The 21,459-nt window shown below is 40.6% G+C and overlaps 1 protein-coding gene across 2 annotated transcripts in view; it reads left to right on the top strand.

Annotated features, from left to right (window-relative positions):
- Nucleotides 1-93: 93 nt before the first annotated feature.
- Nucleotides 94-21,459, top strand: part of LOC309440273 (TLC domain-containing protein 4-B-like) — a 34,433-nt gene continuing 13,067 nt past the window's right edge. Inside the window, exons 1-6 of one of the 2 annotated variants that reach the window (XM_082053749.1) lie at nt 94-255; nt 715-841; nt 1,969-2,144; nt 12,490-12,655; nt 17,280-17,369; nt 21,218-21,276. In XM_082053749.1, the coding sequence (XP_081909875.1) occupies nt 12,501-12,655; nt 17,280-17,369; nt 21,218-21,276 (304 nt within the window). In that variant the 5' untranslated portion in view covers nt 94-255; nt 715-841; nt 1,969-2,144; nt 12,490-12,500. Of the gene's footprint in view, nt 256-714; nt 842-1,968; nt 2,145-7,185; nt 7,277-12,489; nt 12,656-17,279; nt 17,370-21,217; nt 21,277-21,459 lie in introns of those variants that run through there. The other variant, XM_082053750.1, reaches the window with a different exon arrangement.

Here is a 21,459-nt window from a genome sequence, read left to right as displayed (position 1 = left end):
CTTTAATTCTGTGGTTTAGCAGTGATGTATTTAAATGTACTGTTTCTTCTCTTTTTGTATCTTTCTTACCAGGACTGCTGTCTTAGATCTTAGGTTTGGAAGTTACAGTACAGAGCATCATCTCCTTCATATGACTAGAATTGCACAGAGGCCCAGAAATCTGCCTGTATGAAATAACATGCAGATCAAGGCTTCAGAAACGGGGAAAATTGCTAGGCCTGCTGATATCAATGGAAACTAAGAATTAAACTCTAGGTAAGAAGCTAGAATAGTGTCAATACAAAATTTGCAATTAATTATAATATTAACAAGTAGTACTGCTAGAAGCAGGGTCCTTGCTAGAAGACATTATTAGCAATAAAATAAAAATGAATAGTACATTCTGGAGCTCCTAAACTGACAAAATTAGGACATAAAGTCTGTTTCTTTTTGAAATGATGTATTACACCATGTTAATATCTATCCCAAAAGTATTATGTTTTTTAAATTATGAGATATCAATTTAAAAATCATGTTATCTGAAAAATATATGATTATTACAAGCATTATTGAGTATTCTATTGAGAACTGTCTGAAAAACAATTATTTTTTTGCCTTATTCAAGTTTTTTTAAAATAAATTTCAACTGCATTTAGACATACATAATGTGAGTGTGCACCAGGTTTCATTGTTTCCTTCCACTGACAAGTAATTTTCCTTCCTTGTTTCCTCAAGGCTTTCACTGATCAACAGAGGATGGAAAAAGCACTAAAAATGATAAACATATTTTTGCAAAATCTTAAAAATTGACAGACACTCAGAGGAAACGATATTGTCTGAAGAAACTACTTAACCTTTTCAGGTGAATACATCTGCCATTAAAATATCTTAATAAACCATTCTTTGCACACTGTGGTGCGTGCCGCAAGAGGCATAGTTAAATGCCATGCAGCTGCTACAGCATGCGCCAAAGTTTAGACTGATCTAAGCAAGGCGTAGAGCTATCTTTAGCATACAGATGAGTGTTACTATCCCAAGCATGTGCTCTGCCTTTTTACCTGATGTGCTGCTCCTGAAAATCTGATGCTTTCATGTGAAACAAAATACCTAGTATCTACAAGCACTGTTTTCTTCTCTACTTGAATTATGGTGATTTTAATTAACAGTCTGAATATTTTAAAAAGCATTGCTTTCTGCCCCTTTGCATGTTGAATTGTTGGGAAATTATTTGTTTGGTTTTAGCACTGCTTGGCACCAATTTCATGCTTTTCAATTGTATGCCATTGCAAAGTACATCTTCTTTCATTTTCTGCTATTCTGAGATCATCAAATTCTAGTCACTACCCCACTCTACAGTGCTCTTGTTGCTAAGAGCCTCGACTTGCACAAGGCAAAAGGAAATATGTGCATGTGAAGAAAAGAATCTGGTATTATTTCTAGCTTCCTCCTGCTGTTTCTGGTGTGCTCCAGCTTGGAGATTAGGGAACAGAGAAGTCATGTTAATCTCGGAGCTCTCTGGTTTAAGCCTTGGGAATGGAACGCTTTCTAGAGCCTGAGTGGCTGATCTCAAAGATGCACCCAGGTGCAGCTTTGTCTGCTAAAGAGCCAAGGACACATTTAACAAAGCTGCAGTACTGCCTCCATTATAGTCCTTTGTGTGGCCACACTGGAGGACAGAAAATGCATGGAGGAATGATATGTAGACAATGAAGGAAACCAGGGGAAAATGACTGTGGGGAGAAAGAAAATAAAGTGACAGAAAAGGAAAAGGTGATAAGAAAATAGAGGATAACATGGCCGGGGTGGGGGGAGGAAAGAGGAGACGGAATGACCTGGAAACCAAAAAACGGGATGGCATTCCTGTGGGTTCTGTGGATCATATTCAACATGTCTGTCTTAATGCAGTTTGATGTTTTGTCATAATGCTGACATAGTGTGTCGGTGTAGTGGTTTGTAATGCAGCATAACTCACAGTGTGCTGTTTTACAGGTCCTCAGTAACTTCTGGATGGCCACAATCGGGACAATAATACCAATAAAGAGGGTAATGCGGCAAGTGAGGTGTAACTAGATGAAAGAGACAGTGTGTGATGAGAGAGAAATGGAGAAGACAAGACAGAAAAACTGAAAGAGAACTGAAGAAGGGAGGCCAAGATACAGGAGGAGGTTAGTGAGCAGGCAGCTTTCTAGAAACAACCCTTTGTTCCGTTGCTGAGTATCACGTACTACTGGCAGAAATGCTTTTTTGCATGGGGGGAGAGGGGCTCGGAAAGCTAAACTAACCTATCTAAGATGAAAAAGGGAGGGTGTGTTTAAAGGAACTAAAATAAAGCGGGGGAAAATGTAGGTATTGTTTAGTACACTACTACCTAAAAACATGCCAGGATATGTTAGTGACCTGTGCTGGAAAGGTAAGACTCACATTCTGTAATGCTCAGTAAGTAAAACACAATATGCATCAACACACAAAACGTGTCTGCTCTTTGGAAAATGAAGGTAACACACAGATTCAGTCTGGTTTTTTCTATGCAAATTTTTTTGGGGAGGGAGGATTTTTATAAATGGAATATCTTTTCTTTCTTTTTTTCCTTTTCGATTGACCATTTTTCCTGCTATTTTTCAGGTTTTTTTAGCTAGAAATGAATCCAGACCCTTTCTTTTCAGTGTCCTCTTTTCAGTCTTGGGCTTTCTGAATTAAACAGTGCACTATTAGCTGCATACAGTTACTGCAATTGAACTCCATGGGTGGCCCGAGCAATTTTCAGACAATGGAGCTGGTTCTTTTCTCACTCACACCAGTGTAACTCGTTGGCTTCAGTGGAGTTACTCTTGATTCACAGTGTTGTGAAAGGAGAATTGTGCTTTTCTTTCATATGTTCTTTCATCTCTGTGATATTTTTGCTTACATGTATAATTGATTTTCTGGGAATATCTCCTTCTTCAGACAGGTAAACCTAGGAACTTACGAAGATGGAAAGAAATCTAAGCATTTTTTAGGTCACTGAGTTCAATTCACTGCTGCTAGAACACCATGTTATATAATTTCTTTCATAAACCTATCAGGCTTTAAACATTCATTAAGACTATTCTTATTACAATTGGTAAATTCAGAGAGAAAGATTAGTTATGTCCTGTGTAAGTTCAAAACCACAACTGAAATAATTTGCAAGTGCTCCAGAAGTGTTTTCCTTTTTCACATAAGCCTCACTTTTCAGTACAGCAATCATGATAAAGGCTTTGCTCTTGGCAGAGGCAGTCTCTGTTCTGAGAAAGCACAGTTCTGAAATTACAGGCGTACTTAGGAAAGGGTACCATGTAGTTTTCTATTCATGGTCACATCACTCTCATGGATTTTAGTGGGAGCTACAAGCAGTCAGCTGACAACAGATTTTTACCATACCTGAAGTGCCATGCTGGAAGTCAGTTACAAAAAGAGAAGGGTACAGAGCAGGTGTGTATAACTTGGCTGAGGATGGATTACTGCAGACTTCAACTTACGTTGTGCTACATTCTCTTTACTGTACTGTCTGAGCAGAATCCCTCTATTTCAGCAGAATTTGTTCCTCACTTAGGGAATTCCTGGTCCTAATTGGCATGAAGGTGAAAATCAACAATGTGACCAAGACGTTCTATATAATTAAAGCATAGATGAAAGGCGGAGCCCAATTTTTCTGTTACATAGTGTAAGTATGGTGGTTCAGCTGAAGCCAACAGAATTATGCTGTTACCTGCACATGCTACTCTGATACCTTCGTGCTCCCTACATTCCCTGTGATCTTTCTGTTGGCATGGAATATAATTTTATTTTTCACCTTGTATCCCTAAATCTCTGTTCTACACCTTGCCTTAGCGTGCCCACTGCCTATACTCCCCGCCACTGCTGAAGCTGAGGTTTAGAAGCTGCATTTGTTACTGGGGAGCTTCTCGCCCGTTACCATTTAGCAGTGACAGCTTTCGTTTGCAGCTGCTGCAAAATGGTGTCTGCACATCACAAGGGAGTGAGGAAGAGATGCATTAGTCGTGAAAGCCCAGCTGTGGTCACTATATAGCAACCAGTTTGCTGTGATGCTACTCTGGTGACTGTTTATCCCACCCTTTGGCTACTATATTTGTGATGCAGAAATAGGTGCACAAGTACACTAAGCACAAGTACACTTTTGAGACTTACTGGAAATGCTCAAAGTAATTGTGTGGTGACTTCATGCAACACTTTGTAGGAGTGGTAGAGTACTCTGTTTTTTTGGAGGGGAATTGCTTTGCACATGCAATACAGGCCTAGTGTATTTGCTCTGGGGGATTGGTGGACATGGGGCATCCAAGGCGAGGCTGCTGCATATATGCAGTAACATCCAACCTGATGAGATTATTAGATACCAACAGTCGCAGTTATACTGGCCATTCTCAAAATCTTTCTGGAGAACATTTCTGGTTGGAAAAGAGGACAGACAACCAATCTAAGGCAACCTGGACTTATGATAGCTGTATCTAACCATGTCTACAGGTCTCCCTTCTACTACAATGCCTTCATACCCCCATAGCCAGTTCTCTTTTATCTGCAAATTCTCTTTATCGAAAAGCTGAGGGAGATCCTGCTGTATGCTCACATGGAGAGCAGTTGCCAGCCAGGAATCCTCAGTGCATCACTATTCTCCACTTTCCAGTCAGCAGCACTCAACCCAGCATGTGTTGCTGGGGTGTTGAAAGATGGTATTGCCTCTGCTCAGGATGTGCTGCATGCTCGACAACATGCTGATCGTGGGCCAAGGTGAGAGCAGTGAGGCAGGTTAAACTAGTTTCTTTCACCCACGCAGCACCCTGGGCCGAGGGAATTGTTTGGTAGGCTGTGCTACACAGGCCTGATACAGAGGTCTGGGGAGAGTCTGGTTTGACTTCTAGACCCTTCCTAACCTGTAAGGGTATAATGGTGATGGGTTATTTTGAGGCTTAGAGCTCTGTTAGGTGGTCTCTGGCAGAGCTCTCTCTTCAGTTTAAGACATTACCACTCTCTACTCTCTGCTTTACCCTGCTGCTAGGTATTACCACACTTGTGTGGTGGAGACTCCATGTCACAGGTTGATGTATTAAAAAACTACCTACTTTCATTGTTGTGCTCTAGTAGACTGATCATGACCTCAGGCAGCTGGGAGAAATAACATCATAAAACAAGGCAGCTAAATCTGCCACAGCTTGTTGTTCAGAGCCTTTGGTTCTTAACCATGCCTGGAAAGTCCTTGTCTATGCCTGCAGGCCCTAGGCCAGCCATTCGTGCCTTCACGGCCACTGCAGGTCATCTGTCACCCCCGAAGTCCACTGCTTGTTCATATGGAAGACTGTTGCCATAGTTGTTACAACTTAAGAGGGCAAGGAGTATGTATAAAGGAACTGCAAAGTCAGTGATATTGGATTAAGCAAAAGGTGAGGGCTGTTCATTGGAAGGTCAATTACTGAAGAAAAAGTTATAACTTTTCTAGTTTATGTCATCTTGAAAGTGGTTTATGATCCCACCGTGCAGTTCTTAGGTTTTAGTGAATATTCTGTTTCCCTAAAAAACTGTAGACATAATAGAAAATAGGTTGAAAGCTTCCTTATATGAGGAATAAAATATGAGAGTAAAAGATGAGGTTTTTATCCCAATTTCACTAAGCAATTGTGTTGGTATGATATTGCTGTCTTCATTTGTCCATCTGTTTCTGGAGTGGAAGGAGACTGGAAGCAGGAATGGGATCTCCTCCGTCGCTTAGCTGAGAATGCCTTGTGGAATTTTGTTAACAAGGTTCAGTTTAAAAGCTGGTCAACCATAAGACACGAGTCCCTAGGAAGTCAAACTTCCGTAGTTCCAATGTTTACACAAACACTTATCTGGCAGTTCATTTATGTTCAGCAATGGTTTAAGCTGAGATGACTTGAAAGAGCTGCAGATGCTGGTGTTGTGCCCGCCCACCTCCCACAGGTTACCATTTCCACAGCGAGGATGGGGCAGCGCCTCATTAATCAGTGCCCAAGTTTCTGTGTTTCACAGATCGGCGTACTGAGGCAAGCCAGCAGCAGTTTCTGTTCATGCTTAAGCCACAGCATTCCTGCCATGCGAGGCATCTTGCAAGAGGGATTAGCGTACATAGTTGGGGTAGATGATTTCTTTGACAGATGCAGCTTAATCTAGTGTGAGATATGTGAATACCTTCAACATTATGTTGTTGGAGAGAGGAGAATTTTAAAATTTCTGATCTGAACAGAGAGTTGAGGTGGTTTAGGACGTGTAAAGTAGAAGCATGCCACGAGGAAGAGTCCTGCTTTCTAGTTGGCAAAAAACCAGACACCATCATAATACTCAATTTTGTCATCATATTTTTGCTTCTCTTTGATTTTTAAATACAACAGTTAAAAAATGTAAAATTAAAAATAATTTGACAAACCCCACAGCATTTATTTTAAAAAAATTGCAAGTATCAGCATTACCTGCTGTCTGTATGGCGGCTGCGTTACTGATGACCCTGTGCGGTATGGTGCCATCAGGGAGTGCATACATGGATTCCTAGCACGCCAACAGTCACATCAGCATTTTTCCGTTATGTATTTCAGACAATGGAGCTACATAAATAAAAGGCGAAGTGACCAAGATGCTGTCAGAAGGTGTGATGCTAGAGCTAACAGGAATTTTTCCTCCCCCAACACATAAGCTGCATTCAGCAGGATTTGGGGACCCACGGGCCATCGCGGCACACACGCACCGCTCTGGCAGCTCGCAGGCTCCGCGGCCCGGGGCAGCAGCCGCGGTGCCGGGGCGGCCGGCGGGACGTTTCCCGGCCGCGGACTCGCTCCCGCCGCGCTGCCCGCACAGCCGGGCGCTGCGTTGCGCTGTGACAGCGCAGCGTTTCGAACCGCGCAGACCGCGAGTTTAAGGGCCGTCCCGGGTTATTTACTCAGTGTAGCCAACGATGCTCCTGCGCGGCTGTTTGCCCAGGCGGCGCGGCACCCACAGCCAGCCCGCCGGCTCCCAGCCCGTGCCTGCGCGGCCCGCGGAGCTGCTGTGGGGCGGGGGGCGGTGGCCGGTAGCGCGGGGCGGGCGGGCGGGCGGGGCCGGGGAGGCCGCCCTCCCCTCCCAGGCGGCGAGCCGAGCTCGGCGGCAGGTGGCGGCGGCGGCTCGGCCCCTTTAAGGCTACGCCTGCCGTAACCCGATCGCCGTAGCCGGAGCCTCCGCCGCCGCCAGCGGAGCATCCTGCGCCTGGGAAAGGGCTGTCCCGTCCCCGCTGCTGCGAGGAAGCATGGCGGAGGCGCGGCGTCGGTAGCCCCGCTCCCAGGTGCGGAGGGCAGGGAGGGCGGTGGCCGCGGACCCGGCGGGGTGCGGAGGGGCGGCGCTGGCTGGGTGGGGGCGGTGCAGCCCCTTTTCCCCACCCCGTGGGGCTGCGCGGAGGGGCTCTCTCCTTCCCTCCCTCCGCCAGCGACGGGCCGTCCCTTGCGCGGCGCCGCCCCCGGGGGCCCGGGGGGCCGCAGCGCTCGCCGCTCCGACAGCGCCAAGTACGCCTGTTCTCTGCCTTCTCCCGCAGCGGCAGCGGGTGGCCCTTGTCCGAGCCAGCGCGGCGAGTGTGTGCGGCGGCTGCCAGCCCGCTTGCTTGCCTGCTTGTCAGCCTGCTTGCCAGCCGTCCGGGGCTGCCGCCGCGGGCGGGCACGGTGGAGCGGCGGGCGCTTCGGCCGACGGGGAGCGCTAGGTAATGCCCGGCGCGGGGGGAGCGCCCGGCGGCTGCTCGTCAGCGCTGCGCTGCTTCGGGAGGTTGCCTGTTGGGGTCCCTGCGCGCCCCTCCGCTCGGTGCCGCCTCCCGATGCGGGGGTTTTTCCCCTCCCCGTTGCTTTCGGACTGCAAACTTCCTGCAGCTTTGAGGGCATCGATGGTGTAGGTAAAGGATATAGAAGCGCACGGCTCTCCCTGTTTAACCTGTGATTATAAAAAGCGTGCCTAATCTGCCAGTTGTTTTGGAGTTTTAAGAGCAGACAGCAAAGTGGAGTTCGGGGTATCAGTAGCCTTACCTAGAAAGGGAATGGCTTAAGCTGTGACTAGCTTCAGTTTTGTTGTGTGTTTCCTTAATGCTGCTTACTGAGCTAAGTAGGATACATCTAATCAGAGCAATAGAAACTACTATTCAGAACGAACATTACAGCAAAAATCAAGCACTGCAGATGTTTTCTTCGTAGGCTTGTTATAAAATGAGCAAACAGTCAGTAGTCCCACCCTGCTCTTTGCAAATCAATGTGGCAAGTTTTACAGTTGGATTTGGCTTTCAGTTTTGAACAGCTCAGAAAAGCACAGGGCTGAGTAGGATGTCCTGGTATCACTAGCAGCTTTAAGGTGTAATCTTGTTTGGAAATTGATCCTATTTATCGTGAAATCCAGCCTTGAAGAAAGTAGGAGGTGTGGGCTTCATGCATTTCTCTGTACCTCCTTACTATGTCTTGCGGCTGTACAGTTGCATTTCTTGTTTTTATTATTTGAAAAATTGATGTGGAAACAGTAAAATGAGGAGAACATAAATGCTAAATGCCATTGATTCTACTCCTTTATCATCTTTCAGTTACGTGTGGACTTGTTTCTATCAGATATTCATAATGCTTTCATATTGGAGGTGAATGAATGTTGAGTCTTAATATTGTTGCATTTTTTTTCTTCTAAATTAAAGGAGAAACAGAATTGCAAGAAAACTACAGCATGCTAATAGCAGATGAAAAGAGTGTATTTTCAGCTCTTACCTAGTATGATTGAAAAGCTATGTTATAGATTTTTTTCAGAATTACTGGGGCAATTTGGTACTGTGCTGGCCATCTGTAACAAATACCTTGCTGGAAGTTGTTAGTTTACTGTGTTTGATACTTAGTTACTTAAAGACCACATTGAAAAACTGCAGGAGTAAATGTCTGGTCATTTGTAATTACTGTCTAACTGAATGGTTAAGACAGTAATTTTGGATAATTCAGGAAATTCACTGCTAAAAAACTAATAGTGAAGAACCACCCTGGATATAATACTTTTTTCCCCGAATTGCAAAGTAGTTACACTACACCTCCCTCCCCACCCAGCCTGCCACTAACTCAAAACGCGCATCAGCTGACTGAATGGTAATCAATGACTATGCAGTTAGGAGGATAAAGTGTCTGCTCATATATAATCCATGAAGTTCTGTATCTAGATCAGACTTTGCTGGATAGCTATAAGAAGATACTGGGGCAGAAAAAACATAGTGTAGTTGAAGCTGCCTTTGACTTAGTAACTGGCCATTGTCTTAAGGGCAAAGAAATTGTATGTAATCAGAAGCTAATTATGTTTCTTTTAAGTGATAAGCTTTGGTTCAACAACTTGAGTGATATTTTCTTTTGAATAAAAAAATTGGGAAACAACAGCTAATTTTCGTATTAAACAGGATATAGTTGAAAACAACTTGGAGATACGAGAAAATGTTTATAGTTGAACTGTTCTTCCATCTCACATGAACCAGTGTGTTTACATCTGGCCCTTGATTTGAATTCAAATACAGCAGCCTTAATTTGCTTAAGTAAAACATGAAATTATTCCTGGACTTAGTACTTAATGTACTTAAACAGCATCTTGATAAGCACATTTGAAATCACTTTCTGAATCACTTTCACCTTATGAATATCTGTGAGACCAACCACAGAGGCTGGGTGGCTGGCTTCTTCTCTGCTGCCATCGTAACTCTCTCCCTCGCTGGAATCACAGTTCTGTACTTGCTGCTAAAATTGAGGAGATGTAGAGGTACATAATACTTCTGAAAGTTGGATCACGTGCTTTCCACGCAACTGATTTTCCTTAAAACAAATTCCCTGGCGAAGCTCCTTAGAAGTAAGATTAGCTCTTCTGATTCACTTCTTGCAAGGACTGGTTGGGAGGCTTTTTGTTTAATTCCATAATCTCCTGCACTATGGACACCTGTCACACACCGAAACATTACTTACCCCATAAAATCTTCTGGTGCTAAGGAAACAAAACAAAGTATGGATTTCTTTTGTCTAAGAGATTATGTCAGTGTCTTTGAAACTCAGAGGTACTACTTACAGTCATTGCAGGTGAATAAAATTGGTAGCATCATGAGAATTGCTAAGTTTTAGTCAAAAGGATGAAGTAGGTATGATTGATGGTCAATGGTTTTGCTATTTTTCTGAAGAGAATTGTCTTCAACGTGCGTTTTGGCTTCCTTCACACACTTCAGGAATTAAATCAGCTGATTTTTTTTCTTTGTGTCACCCAAGAGAGGACTTGCTTTCTACAAATGAGATGATGTAATAGCAAGGTTTTGGCCCCAGGAGTAGGATCTGAGATGGGTACCATACAGCACTCAGCAGTGGGTTTAAACTGTAAAATTTAAAATTTAGTTGCTTGTTTTATTCCTTCAAATGGAAACGTTTCAGAATATAAGCCTTAACACCCATTGTCTCTAGTACTTCAAACTGTGTAAAAAGTGCATAAAGTTTGATTAATATTTTGTTTCTTGGCCAGTAGAGGCAAATGGAGAAGTATGTGGAGAATAGCGTAAAAAGTACGTGAGAGAATACTGAATACTCCACGATAGTATTTGAAACTGAAAGTTTTAATAGATTAGTATTAAAAAGTATGCGTGACTACTATGCTGCTGAACTAGAACAGGTCATCAGATAAACAACTGGAATGAACCAGACTTTTTTGCAATGCACTGCAATGTGTGCACATTAAAATTTTAGTTTGGAGTAAAAATGCACTTATGAACTGAATCTCCTGACCACCATCACTTACTGCCCTTGGCTTTGTGTTGCGTAGCTGTCCCAAAGTGTGCAAGCTGGATTCTTTTTGGGTTAAACTAAGCAGGAAGATCGGCCTGAAGAACACATCAAAAACCACCTAAGAGTGTGGAGTCCCTAGGACAGCATTAAAGCTGGTCTGAAGTAAACACTTGAAATCCATTTGATATGGATGCAAGTTGCACTCTGCAAATCTGCTCTTATTTATTCTGCGTTCTGCTTCTATAGCTGTAGCTTTTACTGTGGGTACTAGTCAGAGAAAGTTTTCAATTTGGAGGGGGGTGGGGCGGGAAGGAAGTTTGAGATTGTTGAACCTTCTGCTTCTTAATCTTTGCAGGCAAAAGTATTTTTTTTTCCTGATCTGTATGTAATACAGATTGGTTGAAGTTCTAAGTTTAAATGCAAAGCATGGTTTAATATTCTCACTATTTACACCATCAGGTGAGAATATTGTACTTAATTTTTTTAAAAGTTATTATTTTTACTGGTGGACTTTTCTTTCTGTGTTTCTTGTTCGTTTGTTTTCCTTCTCTGGAGTTCAAGTTGCTTTCTGTCTGCAATGCAGATACAATTTCAAAAATCTAAAGCACGATCCCTTATTCTATAGTGCATGTGAACTAAAGGTGGATATAAATGTATTATATAATTGTACTGGGTTTTGTTGACCATTAGGTCGCTGTAGTAACATCAAATTATGCTAGCCCCTAAGTTTTCATTTTATTTATAGGTATTTTCTTCACTAAAACTAAAATAAGTAACAGAAGTTACTTAAATGGCTATTAAAATATTTAAATATGTTAGATGAAGCTATATATTTTTTTCCCTTTTCTGTTCAACTTATTACAAATTGACTTTTTATGAGTTTGTAGCCTTTGCCAGTATTGGAGTATAAAACACTTCACAACACTGTCATTCTGTCTTGCAAAGTACTGGTGACTCAGGAGAAATGACTGAAGCATTTAGAGACTGACGTTTATGTTTGGAATCGTTTAGTTATTTATTTAGGCCACATGAAATAGCTAAACATCCAGCATCTGAAAAGTGCAGTAGCTCTGATGATAGGAAGCTTTTCAGTGTGCTCTGAAATTGTGCAAAGTTTAGACTTCTACGTGAAGAAGAAAAAAGCTCCAATATGCCGTCTTGTACGCTATCACCAAGAGAAGCCCACAGCTGTGAATTAAGTGCAGGTTGAGAACTGCTGGGTCTGTCAAGTGTGCAAACATGAAGCTGCAGTGAGGCTATTGTTTCCTGAGGCTGACCTGGAAAACTCTCTGCTATGCTTATCTGATTTCATTGTTGCTTTTAAAAATCCTGTCAGCAGCAGTCAATCTGGTGAGAATGAGATGAGTTTTAACTTTGGAGCTTCTTGGGGCAGGAGTGGAGGCTTCAGAGCTGGCGGTTGCACTGGTCAGTGAGCGTTCCTGCCCTTTTCCTGTAAATAAAATACATGCGACTTTAGGCAATGAAAATGTATCATATGCAAATGTTAATTAAAAAAAAAAAAAAATCAGAAAACAACAGCAATAAAACACACACAAAATCCACCAAAATGCAACTTTTACATATAACAGTTTTGGGATACTTTTATATTATTAAGGCTTACATGAACAGGAGGAAACTTCTAGTGAATAATATTTCTGTTGGTGAGTTAACTCTCAAAAACACTTTCTATAGCTGCTTAAAGTAGTTAAATGGAGAATGGACTGAAATTTCCTTCTGCTTTTCTTCACAGGCTGAAGAACAATGGCTACCTTCAGCAACCTGACTATTGGCATTGCTCTTGCCAGTTTTACTGTATTTCAGCTCCTGTTCCATGTTTTGAGCTCTTGGGTGTCAACGCGAGTAACACCTGGTTTTAACAATCTCAGCCAAAAAAGGAAGATCGAATGGAATTCAAGGTAGAGTGTTCAAAACAATCTGTAGATAATGACCTATCTGACATTGGCAACACCTGGACCATTGCGTGTATATATAAAACTGGAGAAAACGTTATTAGTTAAACATCTGTGAAGACTAGAGGGATGGCTCTAGGCACTTGAAAGACTGAATGTAAAATGCTCAGGCCCCTTCTCGAACACACAGCGTTACAAACACTTGTACACAGAATGCTTTGTTAGACAGTAATGCCCAAGTGAAAGTCAGGAAAAAAAGAAAACAGTGACTGGTGAGAGGTAATAAGCTGAAGTGGATTTATTTTAAATGATTTCTCTGTGATACCTCTAATAAAGAGAAGAGGTACAAAATTCACTTCCACCAAACATACATGAAAATCAAAAGTATTGTAATTTATTCCATGAGCTAAATGCTTGTGTATCTCTGGTTATGCTTTCGGGTGCAAAGCAAGTTGCTCTCTGTTCTCGCGGTACTACTGCACTACAACCTGTTTTATATATGTTGTGATTTTCCAAGAAATTTGATAAATCTTTGGTGTAGTATTGGAGTGAGGCAGGGTTAGAAAGGTTACATCTGTGTGTTGATGGGGAAGGAGACTGCAAGAAGAGGAAGGAAAGCTGTGACAGACACAGGGTACACATTCAGGAAGGAGTTGTGGAAACTCAATCTAAAATCCATCCTCACTCCCTTTGTGTTTCTGCAGCTCCGCCACTGGGATGGATCCACCTGCATTGCACTTGTCTCCTCAGAGCGCTGTTAGAAACTTGTTCTACCCTGAGAATCTTTCCTGGGCGCTTTCCTCTCTTTTAAGCCATAAAGGAAGTATAGGGTAGTAATTGCAAATGGGATGACCACTGAGGTTTTATTTGCAATATACTACTCCAAAAGGGTATAATGTAGTACACAAGCTTCTCCGGTTGAGATTAATTTATACAGTATAACTGCATGCTTGAGTAGCATATTACAACTTTAAAATATTTTTCAGATGTTTCTTGAATTTGAAGCTCAAAAATGTGTATTGTATGGCTGTCACGGCATTCAAAATGCATTAGTCGTATCACTGTTGCTCCTCAGTGCCGTTTAAAGGCAATATCAGGTGGATGCTTCTAAAGTTGTTTCCATTGTTCTAGGCAGCATTAGCAACTCAAATAGTCTTGCTGTTCCGTTTGGCAAACGTCCACATACAGTGTTCTTAAGGGCACCATCTTAATTTCAGTTCCACCTTTAAATAATTACCTATCTGCTGGAACAACTTTTTAGGATGCGAGTTCATGATATCGGTGCATCTTAGGGGACCTCTGTGTTACAATCGATAATAGAGGCAATCAGGGAAACTAGACCAAACTGTTATCGTGCTGGAGCTGAACTTTTGTCTTTAAGCCACATCAAGTGACCCTTGGGTTGCATAATAGGCTTTCTGAGAACTTATCCCGTGCCTGCTAAATTGTAGTCCTTTGCATAATAACATATGAATTGTTTCACACATTGGATGTGTGCTGAAAATATGCTGCTCTGTAATCTCTTGGCTACTTTCTAGCAAGTTGTTTAACTCTCGATACAGCTCCCCAGGCTCTGTCCTTTTTACTTCTTTCCACATGTTTCCTTGGAGTTGGTAGGAGGATGTAGATGTTGGCACACAGGTGAGTCATGGTCCAGTGCTACATCCAGCTCCGGAGTTAGAAGGCGTGAAACACAAAGCATGTTCATCAGCAGCTTGTTGATATTATACCTGAGGAGGGCATGAAGTGACGGACAGGCTAACAGTGCTTGCGTTTCTACAAAGGACTGACTCCGCTAATCAAACACAGTGTTTTGTCAAACTGCCTCATCACTCTAATGTTTCACCAAAATGTAGAGACACCCCAATATATTATATATTCAGAGAATGTAGATGGACGTATATGTACTCTGCAGGCAGCTGTGCAGGTAGAAAGTTACTATCTCCCAGTAAAATGTGTTGCATTAACTTAAATGATTTAAAAGTAGATGGTTGTTATTTTGCCCTATATTGAATAGTGCTGGGAGTGCTCACACAAATGGTTCTGTTGGCAGTCCTGAAGGAAACTGGCACAGAGGATGGTTGATGGTTGTGCATTTTTATCAGCTCAGCTGGGTCTGGAATTGGGCATCTGCCTGAAATGAGCTGCAGCATTGAAAAATATATTGTTACAGTTTGGAGAGTTTTGTAACCAGGCATTTGAGCTGCAGCTCTGGACTATGTTTTTCATACTGTCAATTTGTTAATTCTGACCTTCCAAGAATTAGGAAGCGATAAACTAATTGCTTCTGGAATCTTAAGTACGTAGACTCAAAATGAGTTAAAAACTATACTTCGATGCAGATGTAGTATAACTCTAATTTGTTGTGCATAAATTCCTGTCACCTCTTTTATAATACGTTTGTACTGCTGTTAAGCAGTTGTGAAAATATATATGTATTCAATAATAAAGGGACAAGTATGCAACTTAGTGCAACTTTTCTTTGCAGTTTAATGAGGAGTTAAAGGATGCAAGCTTTGACAGTAATTTCAAGGATGTGTGCAGAGCCTGATAGCTTGACCTAGATTCCATGTTAAAATGAAGTGCTGCACTATTTCCCTTCTTCTGTCCTCTCTTCTGTGGAGAAACTTCAAAGTCCAGAGTTAGGGAGGAGGAAATCTGCTTTTTTTTTTTCCTCCCTTTTTTCTTTTCTTTTCCTCTCTCCCCCTTCAAGTGTTGTGCTTGTGTACAGCTTGTATTCTAAGCACTAAGGTTTGGATAAACAGCTACTTCTGAGACAAATTGCAACTGTAAACTAATGAGCTGTATTTTAGGACAAATTTTACTTCTTTCAGTGTTATCCTCTCCTGAAGTTTGAAAATCCCAGGTATTTCTCAAACATTAGTTTTATATACCAGACTTTGTTTAAAAAGGGAAGCAAAGTTCCTAGCTCTCTTTTAATTCTGTGTTGCAAGAGTAGATATTTTAATTAAGCTATTAATTATAATTAAAATTCCGATAATTAAATTTTCTTCCTTTGTTTAAAAAAAAGGCAAAAAAAAAACCCAACCTGTGCAATAATGGTTAGTAAATGTTCTCATCAGTCTTCCTACATTTGACTTTTCATATTATATTAATCTCCATTCCTTTTTTTTTTTTTGAACACTATTGAAAAAACTGCTGGAAATATCATGGTGACACTCTAAACAAATTGTAAATAGAGATTTCTTCTATGAAAAGTTACAGAATCTTCTCATTCCAATAGACAATAATAAAACCTCTGGCAAGAGGCTGGGGATTATAACCTATGCTTTCTTTGCAGGGTCTTCCACAGGAAATAAGGTGTTTTGTTAAAATCTTGCATGGTAGAGTTTAGACTCCTGAGAGTGACTAATGCACATTTAAAATATTAATACTTTCCAAATACATGCATTCAGCATGTACAAAGACAAGACTAATAACAAACAGCATCTATATCTATACATTTGTGTGCATATCTTTAATGCTGTGAGTGCAAAGGTGTTTCCAATCACACAGCATCTAAGTTAGAGTTCGCATCTTTCAAATTGTATCCCCGATTCATTAGAGCTATTTTGGCACCTAGTATTTTTTCTTCCTAGTCCCACTTGGGAAGTGGGAAAGCAGACGGTAGCTACACAGAATGAGATGCAGATTATAGTAGTGTTAAACCCATGGCTAGAGGGACAAGGTTACATGTTTTGGACCTGTGCCCATTGCATTGTTCTACCTTCCAAGAATACGTGTGGACTCAAAAGGGCAGGACTGACCCTGACTGTGCTGGCAGAAACCCTGCGGGGCCTCTGTCAATAGGTAATTCTCTTTAAGGGCTTGTTAACATTCAGAGTTTATCTACAGTGTGCATGCAGCCTGTATGCTTGAGACTGGTGTCTTGGGGAAAAAACTGTATAGTACCCAAGTATGGACAAGGCAGCTCTGATTGCTGTGACTTTATACAGGACAAGAGGAGCATAAAGTAAAGTAAAGCTGCAAGCTGGTAGTTCATGTGAACCTGTGGCTTTTATACCTCAGATACTTGGCTGCAACCTTTTGTTATGAAAGTTTTCTCTCTGAAAACCAGAATCTACGTGAAATGTGCTAGAAATTCTTTCTGAAAAAGTCATTGATAGGATTCTTCATTTAATACCCCTCTTTTCAAAACCTGAACTTGGCAGATGTATTGTGGGTTATCTATTAATTTGGTGCCTGATAGAACGGAGAAACCTCTTGCTGCAGGACTCGTGGGCCGATCTGAATATGAAATGTATACAGATTTTCCAGCAAATGGGACAACACAGTAAATATTTGTTAGAGAATTGGATGTCATGCTGTCTTTGATGATTCATTAGTATATAGGACAATTGGGGGAAAACATAGATCTCAATTACTTTAAGACCCTATTTAACATCCCCACCACCCTGCCCCAAATCTAATAAATACATTCCTTCTTTTTGACTGTTTTTCCCATCTGTCATTGTATAAGTGATTAGATGTAGCATAAAGAAGAGATGATTGTCTTCCACAGACGTGCACAGGGTGCAGTTGAAAATGTCCTTGGAAACATCCTACCTTAAGCACAGTATATGAAGTTGTGAATGGCATTACCTCCATGTGACTGTGATCTCTTTTTCAGGACAGTGTCCACATTCCACGCCTTGGTGGTTGGTGGATTTTGCCTCTACATTTTGTTGTACGATGATGCTGTTAATGCTGACCACCTCTGGTAAGGCATGTTATGTATATGTTATATTTACACAATAAAACCACATAATTGAGAAGGAAAAAAATAATCATGCAGTGTAGTAGTTACTGAAGTAATTGTTCCATTTCCCTTAAAATATGCAGTTGTGATATGTCCATTTTAATGTATGTACTATTTGATAATTCCAAATTATTTTGTCAGTATTAATGTCATAGTACATTGTGTCTCTGTGAAGTGGAATAGATAAAATATAAGCAATTGATTTGAAATAGCGTATTAAATTACTAAAGCATATAACCAAGAGTGTAACTGAAAGTCTGCATGACTGAAACTATGCTCTTTACTGTAATAATTTTAATGTGAAATTGAAATGCTGTTACAGGTCTGGAAAGTGTGTGTGTGAGAAAGAGCTGGAAAAGCCGATTATGTGTATAAAATACATAGGTCTAAATTGATAAAATAAGATGTTTATATTTCTACCTGCCATAAAGGTTCTATGAATCTTTGTTTTAAAAAAAGTATGAAAGTCTCAGGTACTGTCTTCCATTTAATAAATGGACTTCTAGTATTTTCTCTAGCTAACAAAATATTCTATATTAGGCTTGTGTTTTCTTGATTTCTAGTTACATTGTTTCACACTTTTTTGAGGGAGCAGGAACAAGATGGCTTTGTTTCAGTTGAATTAATTACAGATCGCTACTGGTGTTTTGAATTGTCACTCATCATCCTCTGGAACCCCTTCCCTGTAGAAGGAAGCACACATATTTTTCCTGAAGACTAAATATTTTAAGTTTCATTTCATATTTCTGTCATAGACTGTTGTTTTTAGCCTTGTCAAAGGACCACACTGAGTCAGTTTAAACTCACATAACATCTGATGCTTGTTCTGCTCTTTTGATATCATAAATTAATGACAGTGAAGTGTGAACTAGAATGGATTGGGTGCTTGAAGTGCTCTGCCACTGACTTATGTGGCTTTAATAAATGTGACACTAATTCATAACACAAATTTAGGTAACATTGGCCTCTTCTGTATATAGTGATATATGATTAAATAGTTGGCTGTTTTGGATTTTTTTTCATTGCATTCTGGTATCTTTAGAGAGTCCAAGTATCTTAAATGAATAGCTTATGAGATCTGTTAACCATGTTGAGAAGCAGCATGTTATTATAACTCTCAGTGTGTGTTGTGGTAAGCTTTATCAGATAGAAGCTTTTATCCTGCTTTGAATAGACCTTGTTCTAAACAGTACAAAAGAAGTCTTGAATGGCAGGAATAAAAACCTCTTGGTGATGATAAGTAAATTGTATTTTCACATTTACCAAATTTTCCTGGTATAATTCCAGAAAAAAATTAAATTAAGCAGAAATCAAATGACTTTTTGTTCTTAAGTTTCAGAAAAGTTATTTTAGATATTTCTGAATACTATATTGAAAACTTAATCTTGCTTATGGAGCCTTAGCATCCTAGATTATGTAAAAACATTAAGTCTTAAAAAAAAATCCATCTGCCTTTGGGAGAATTTTTTTCTACATTTCTATTTTTGCTTCTAAATAGTTTCTTCTGTTTAGATATGTTTCCAATGATTGCTGTCAGTGGTTTTACATTTGGTTCTACGTTTGGTAGAGCAAAGAAAACTTTATATTAAAAAATCAACTGGGAGTATATCTAATCTGTGTGCTTTAAATCAAATCTTCAGGTTCTTTTCATGGCAGTATTGCTGTAAATTGTTTCTCGGTCAAAATTACCTTAATGGTTGTCAGGAATTTGTCAATTAGACGTGCACAGAACAATCTAGATGTGGAAATCAGTATTTTTTGTTACTAAACCAATAACTTAAAAATGTGTGAAGTATCATTTAATGTATCTAAAACAGTTTCAATTATTAGAATTCATGTTCACGCAAATGATTAAGTGCAAAGTAAAAACAAACATAATATTGGCTATGGCTTTACAAGTACTTGTATGCAGCCTGCAAGTAAAATACAACCAGTGAAGCCAGGATTGTTGGGTGGTTTCCTCAGAATTTGCAGCTGTACATTTTCTAAGGCTGACCTTTTACATTAGATTGTTCAGGCTAGCATTAGTCTGTGCATTCCCCCACATGTCATATTGGTTCGCAGTACACAGTAATTAAAGCCTTAGCCGACTGTGTAGAGTTTTAACCATTTTTTCCAGACTTTTTTGTGGCTGTACATTAAATCTTAAGTTGCTTATTATTTTTACATTGCTTCGTAGCTGTATCCACATAGTCTTGGTTTTAGTTGAATAAGACTGAAGAGTTAAAGAACAAATGACATGGGAAATGCCAGATAGACTGTTGCAAGGCCTGGAAATCTGATGTCCTTTTGAAATGCAGGCAGCAGCTGTAGGACTTGGTCACTGATGAAGGATGCAGGAGCTGCTCTGCAGGAGCCTTGTATGAAAGATACAAGAAACATTTGTGAATCTAGTTTCAGTAGTTTGTAAGTGAACGTAAAGAAGATGCAAACAGTTGAATTAAGTTGTAGCTTCACAGAAGAGCAGGGTTTTTCATATGACTGTCCACAGTTATAACACTTTTTGAAGTCTGACATTTGATTAGCATTTTGTGTGACTCTGTATCTGCAAAGAAGTTTGATGAAAGTCAGTCATGTCAACTTTTGTTTGTTATATCTGCCTGTGCATGCTCATGTGTAATTCATTTGCCACACACACCTCCTTAGCAATCAGAACCAAGGGAACCAATTTTGTTTACTCAGTCCTTTGCATCTTCTCTGGAGAAGAATGTGAAGGTTCTCGAGCGCAGGCTCAATCTTGGTGATCATGTGCTGGAGTATGTTGGGAACACTTACAAGTGTGGTTATCATGTTTCTGCAGCTGGGAGCTCGAAGGAAAGGGCTGTACCTATTTAAAGAGTTTCTGCTCAAGTGGTGAGAACACATCTGTCCTGTCTGTGTGCTGTGTCTAGCTGTGACTTTCAGAAGAACTACACCTAAAGAAGCACTCGGCCCACAACATACATAGCTGAGGAAACCAGGTTTTGAAGCCATGGAAAAGTTTTGCTGCCTCAAGTTGCAGTTGAGAGAGCCCTTATTGCCAATCTTAAGAGATGGAGTGAGCTCTAGGCTCTCCTAGTAACGTTTTTCCTCACCTAATGGCAGAATTCTGGTTTTGTGAGTCCTTCTATTTTCCTGTAAGCTACCCTCTCACTCAGGGAAGCAGTTAGGTTTAGATGAAAGCCTTAAAAATTAGTGAACACATTGCAATAATACAGGAAATCTTTTCTGCTGTTTTGTTCAAATAGGATTAAAAAATAATAACTAAGTAATAGCATTTTACTGCTTTCTAGCTCAGTTAGACTTTGTATTGGAGGTGGCTGTAAGCACAGTTGTGTTCCTTTTTTCTCAAAAGGTTTACAACAAAGATTGTTGTTCCCCAAAAGGGAAGGGACAGAAGGCATGAAACAACTCTGAAAACATTTCTCCTCAAACGCTCCTTGGCTTCAAAGAACGGGCAAATAATTTCTTTGTCTCCTTCTACTCCGTTTATCCCCAGAAGCATCCATCCTCTTACGAACAGGAAAAGCTCTTCTGTTTCCAGAGGAGCCAGCTCAGGGTACTTGGCGGGTTTCAGTTCTAGTCTCTAGCAAAGCTCTTGGAGCAGCCTCGACCCCAAGGCAGGGGCTGATCCTGATCAGGGTAGTTAGTAATGTCTTATATCTGGTTAGACAAAGAATCAGGATCTTTCTTAAGCAAATCTTGTAACGCCGTACTCATGGGCCAAGAATAAGGTGACCAGATGGACACTATGTGTTTGATAACTGTATGTCCTTTGCAAATTACCGTGTTATAAAGGCTATAACTGTGTATTTTTGGTGTGTTTACAGGGGTGACCCTTCAATTGTGAAACTGAATATTGCTATTACCACAGGCTACCTCATTTCTGGTAATTATGCAACGTGTATATAACACAACCTGTATATTTACATTGAGTTGCTATGCCTATGTATTTATACAATGCTTGGAGATGTGATATGTACATACAATACAGCTTCTACTGTGGCTTTTAAAATTGCTAATGGAGTTGTGGGTTGTGGTGAAATCAGAGGATTTTGCCAGTGGATATGAA

This window comes from Streptopelia decaocto (assembly GCF_964273445.1).
Source record: "Streptopelia decaocto genome assembly, chromosome: 5".
Classification (NCBI taxonomy): Eukaryota; Metazoa; Chordata; class Aves; order Columbiformes; family Columbidae; genus Streptopelia; species Streptopelia decaocto.
This window is presented reverse-complemented; position numbering and strand designations above follow the sequence as displayed.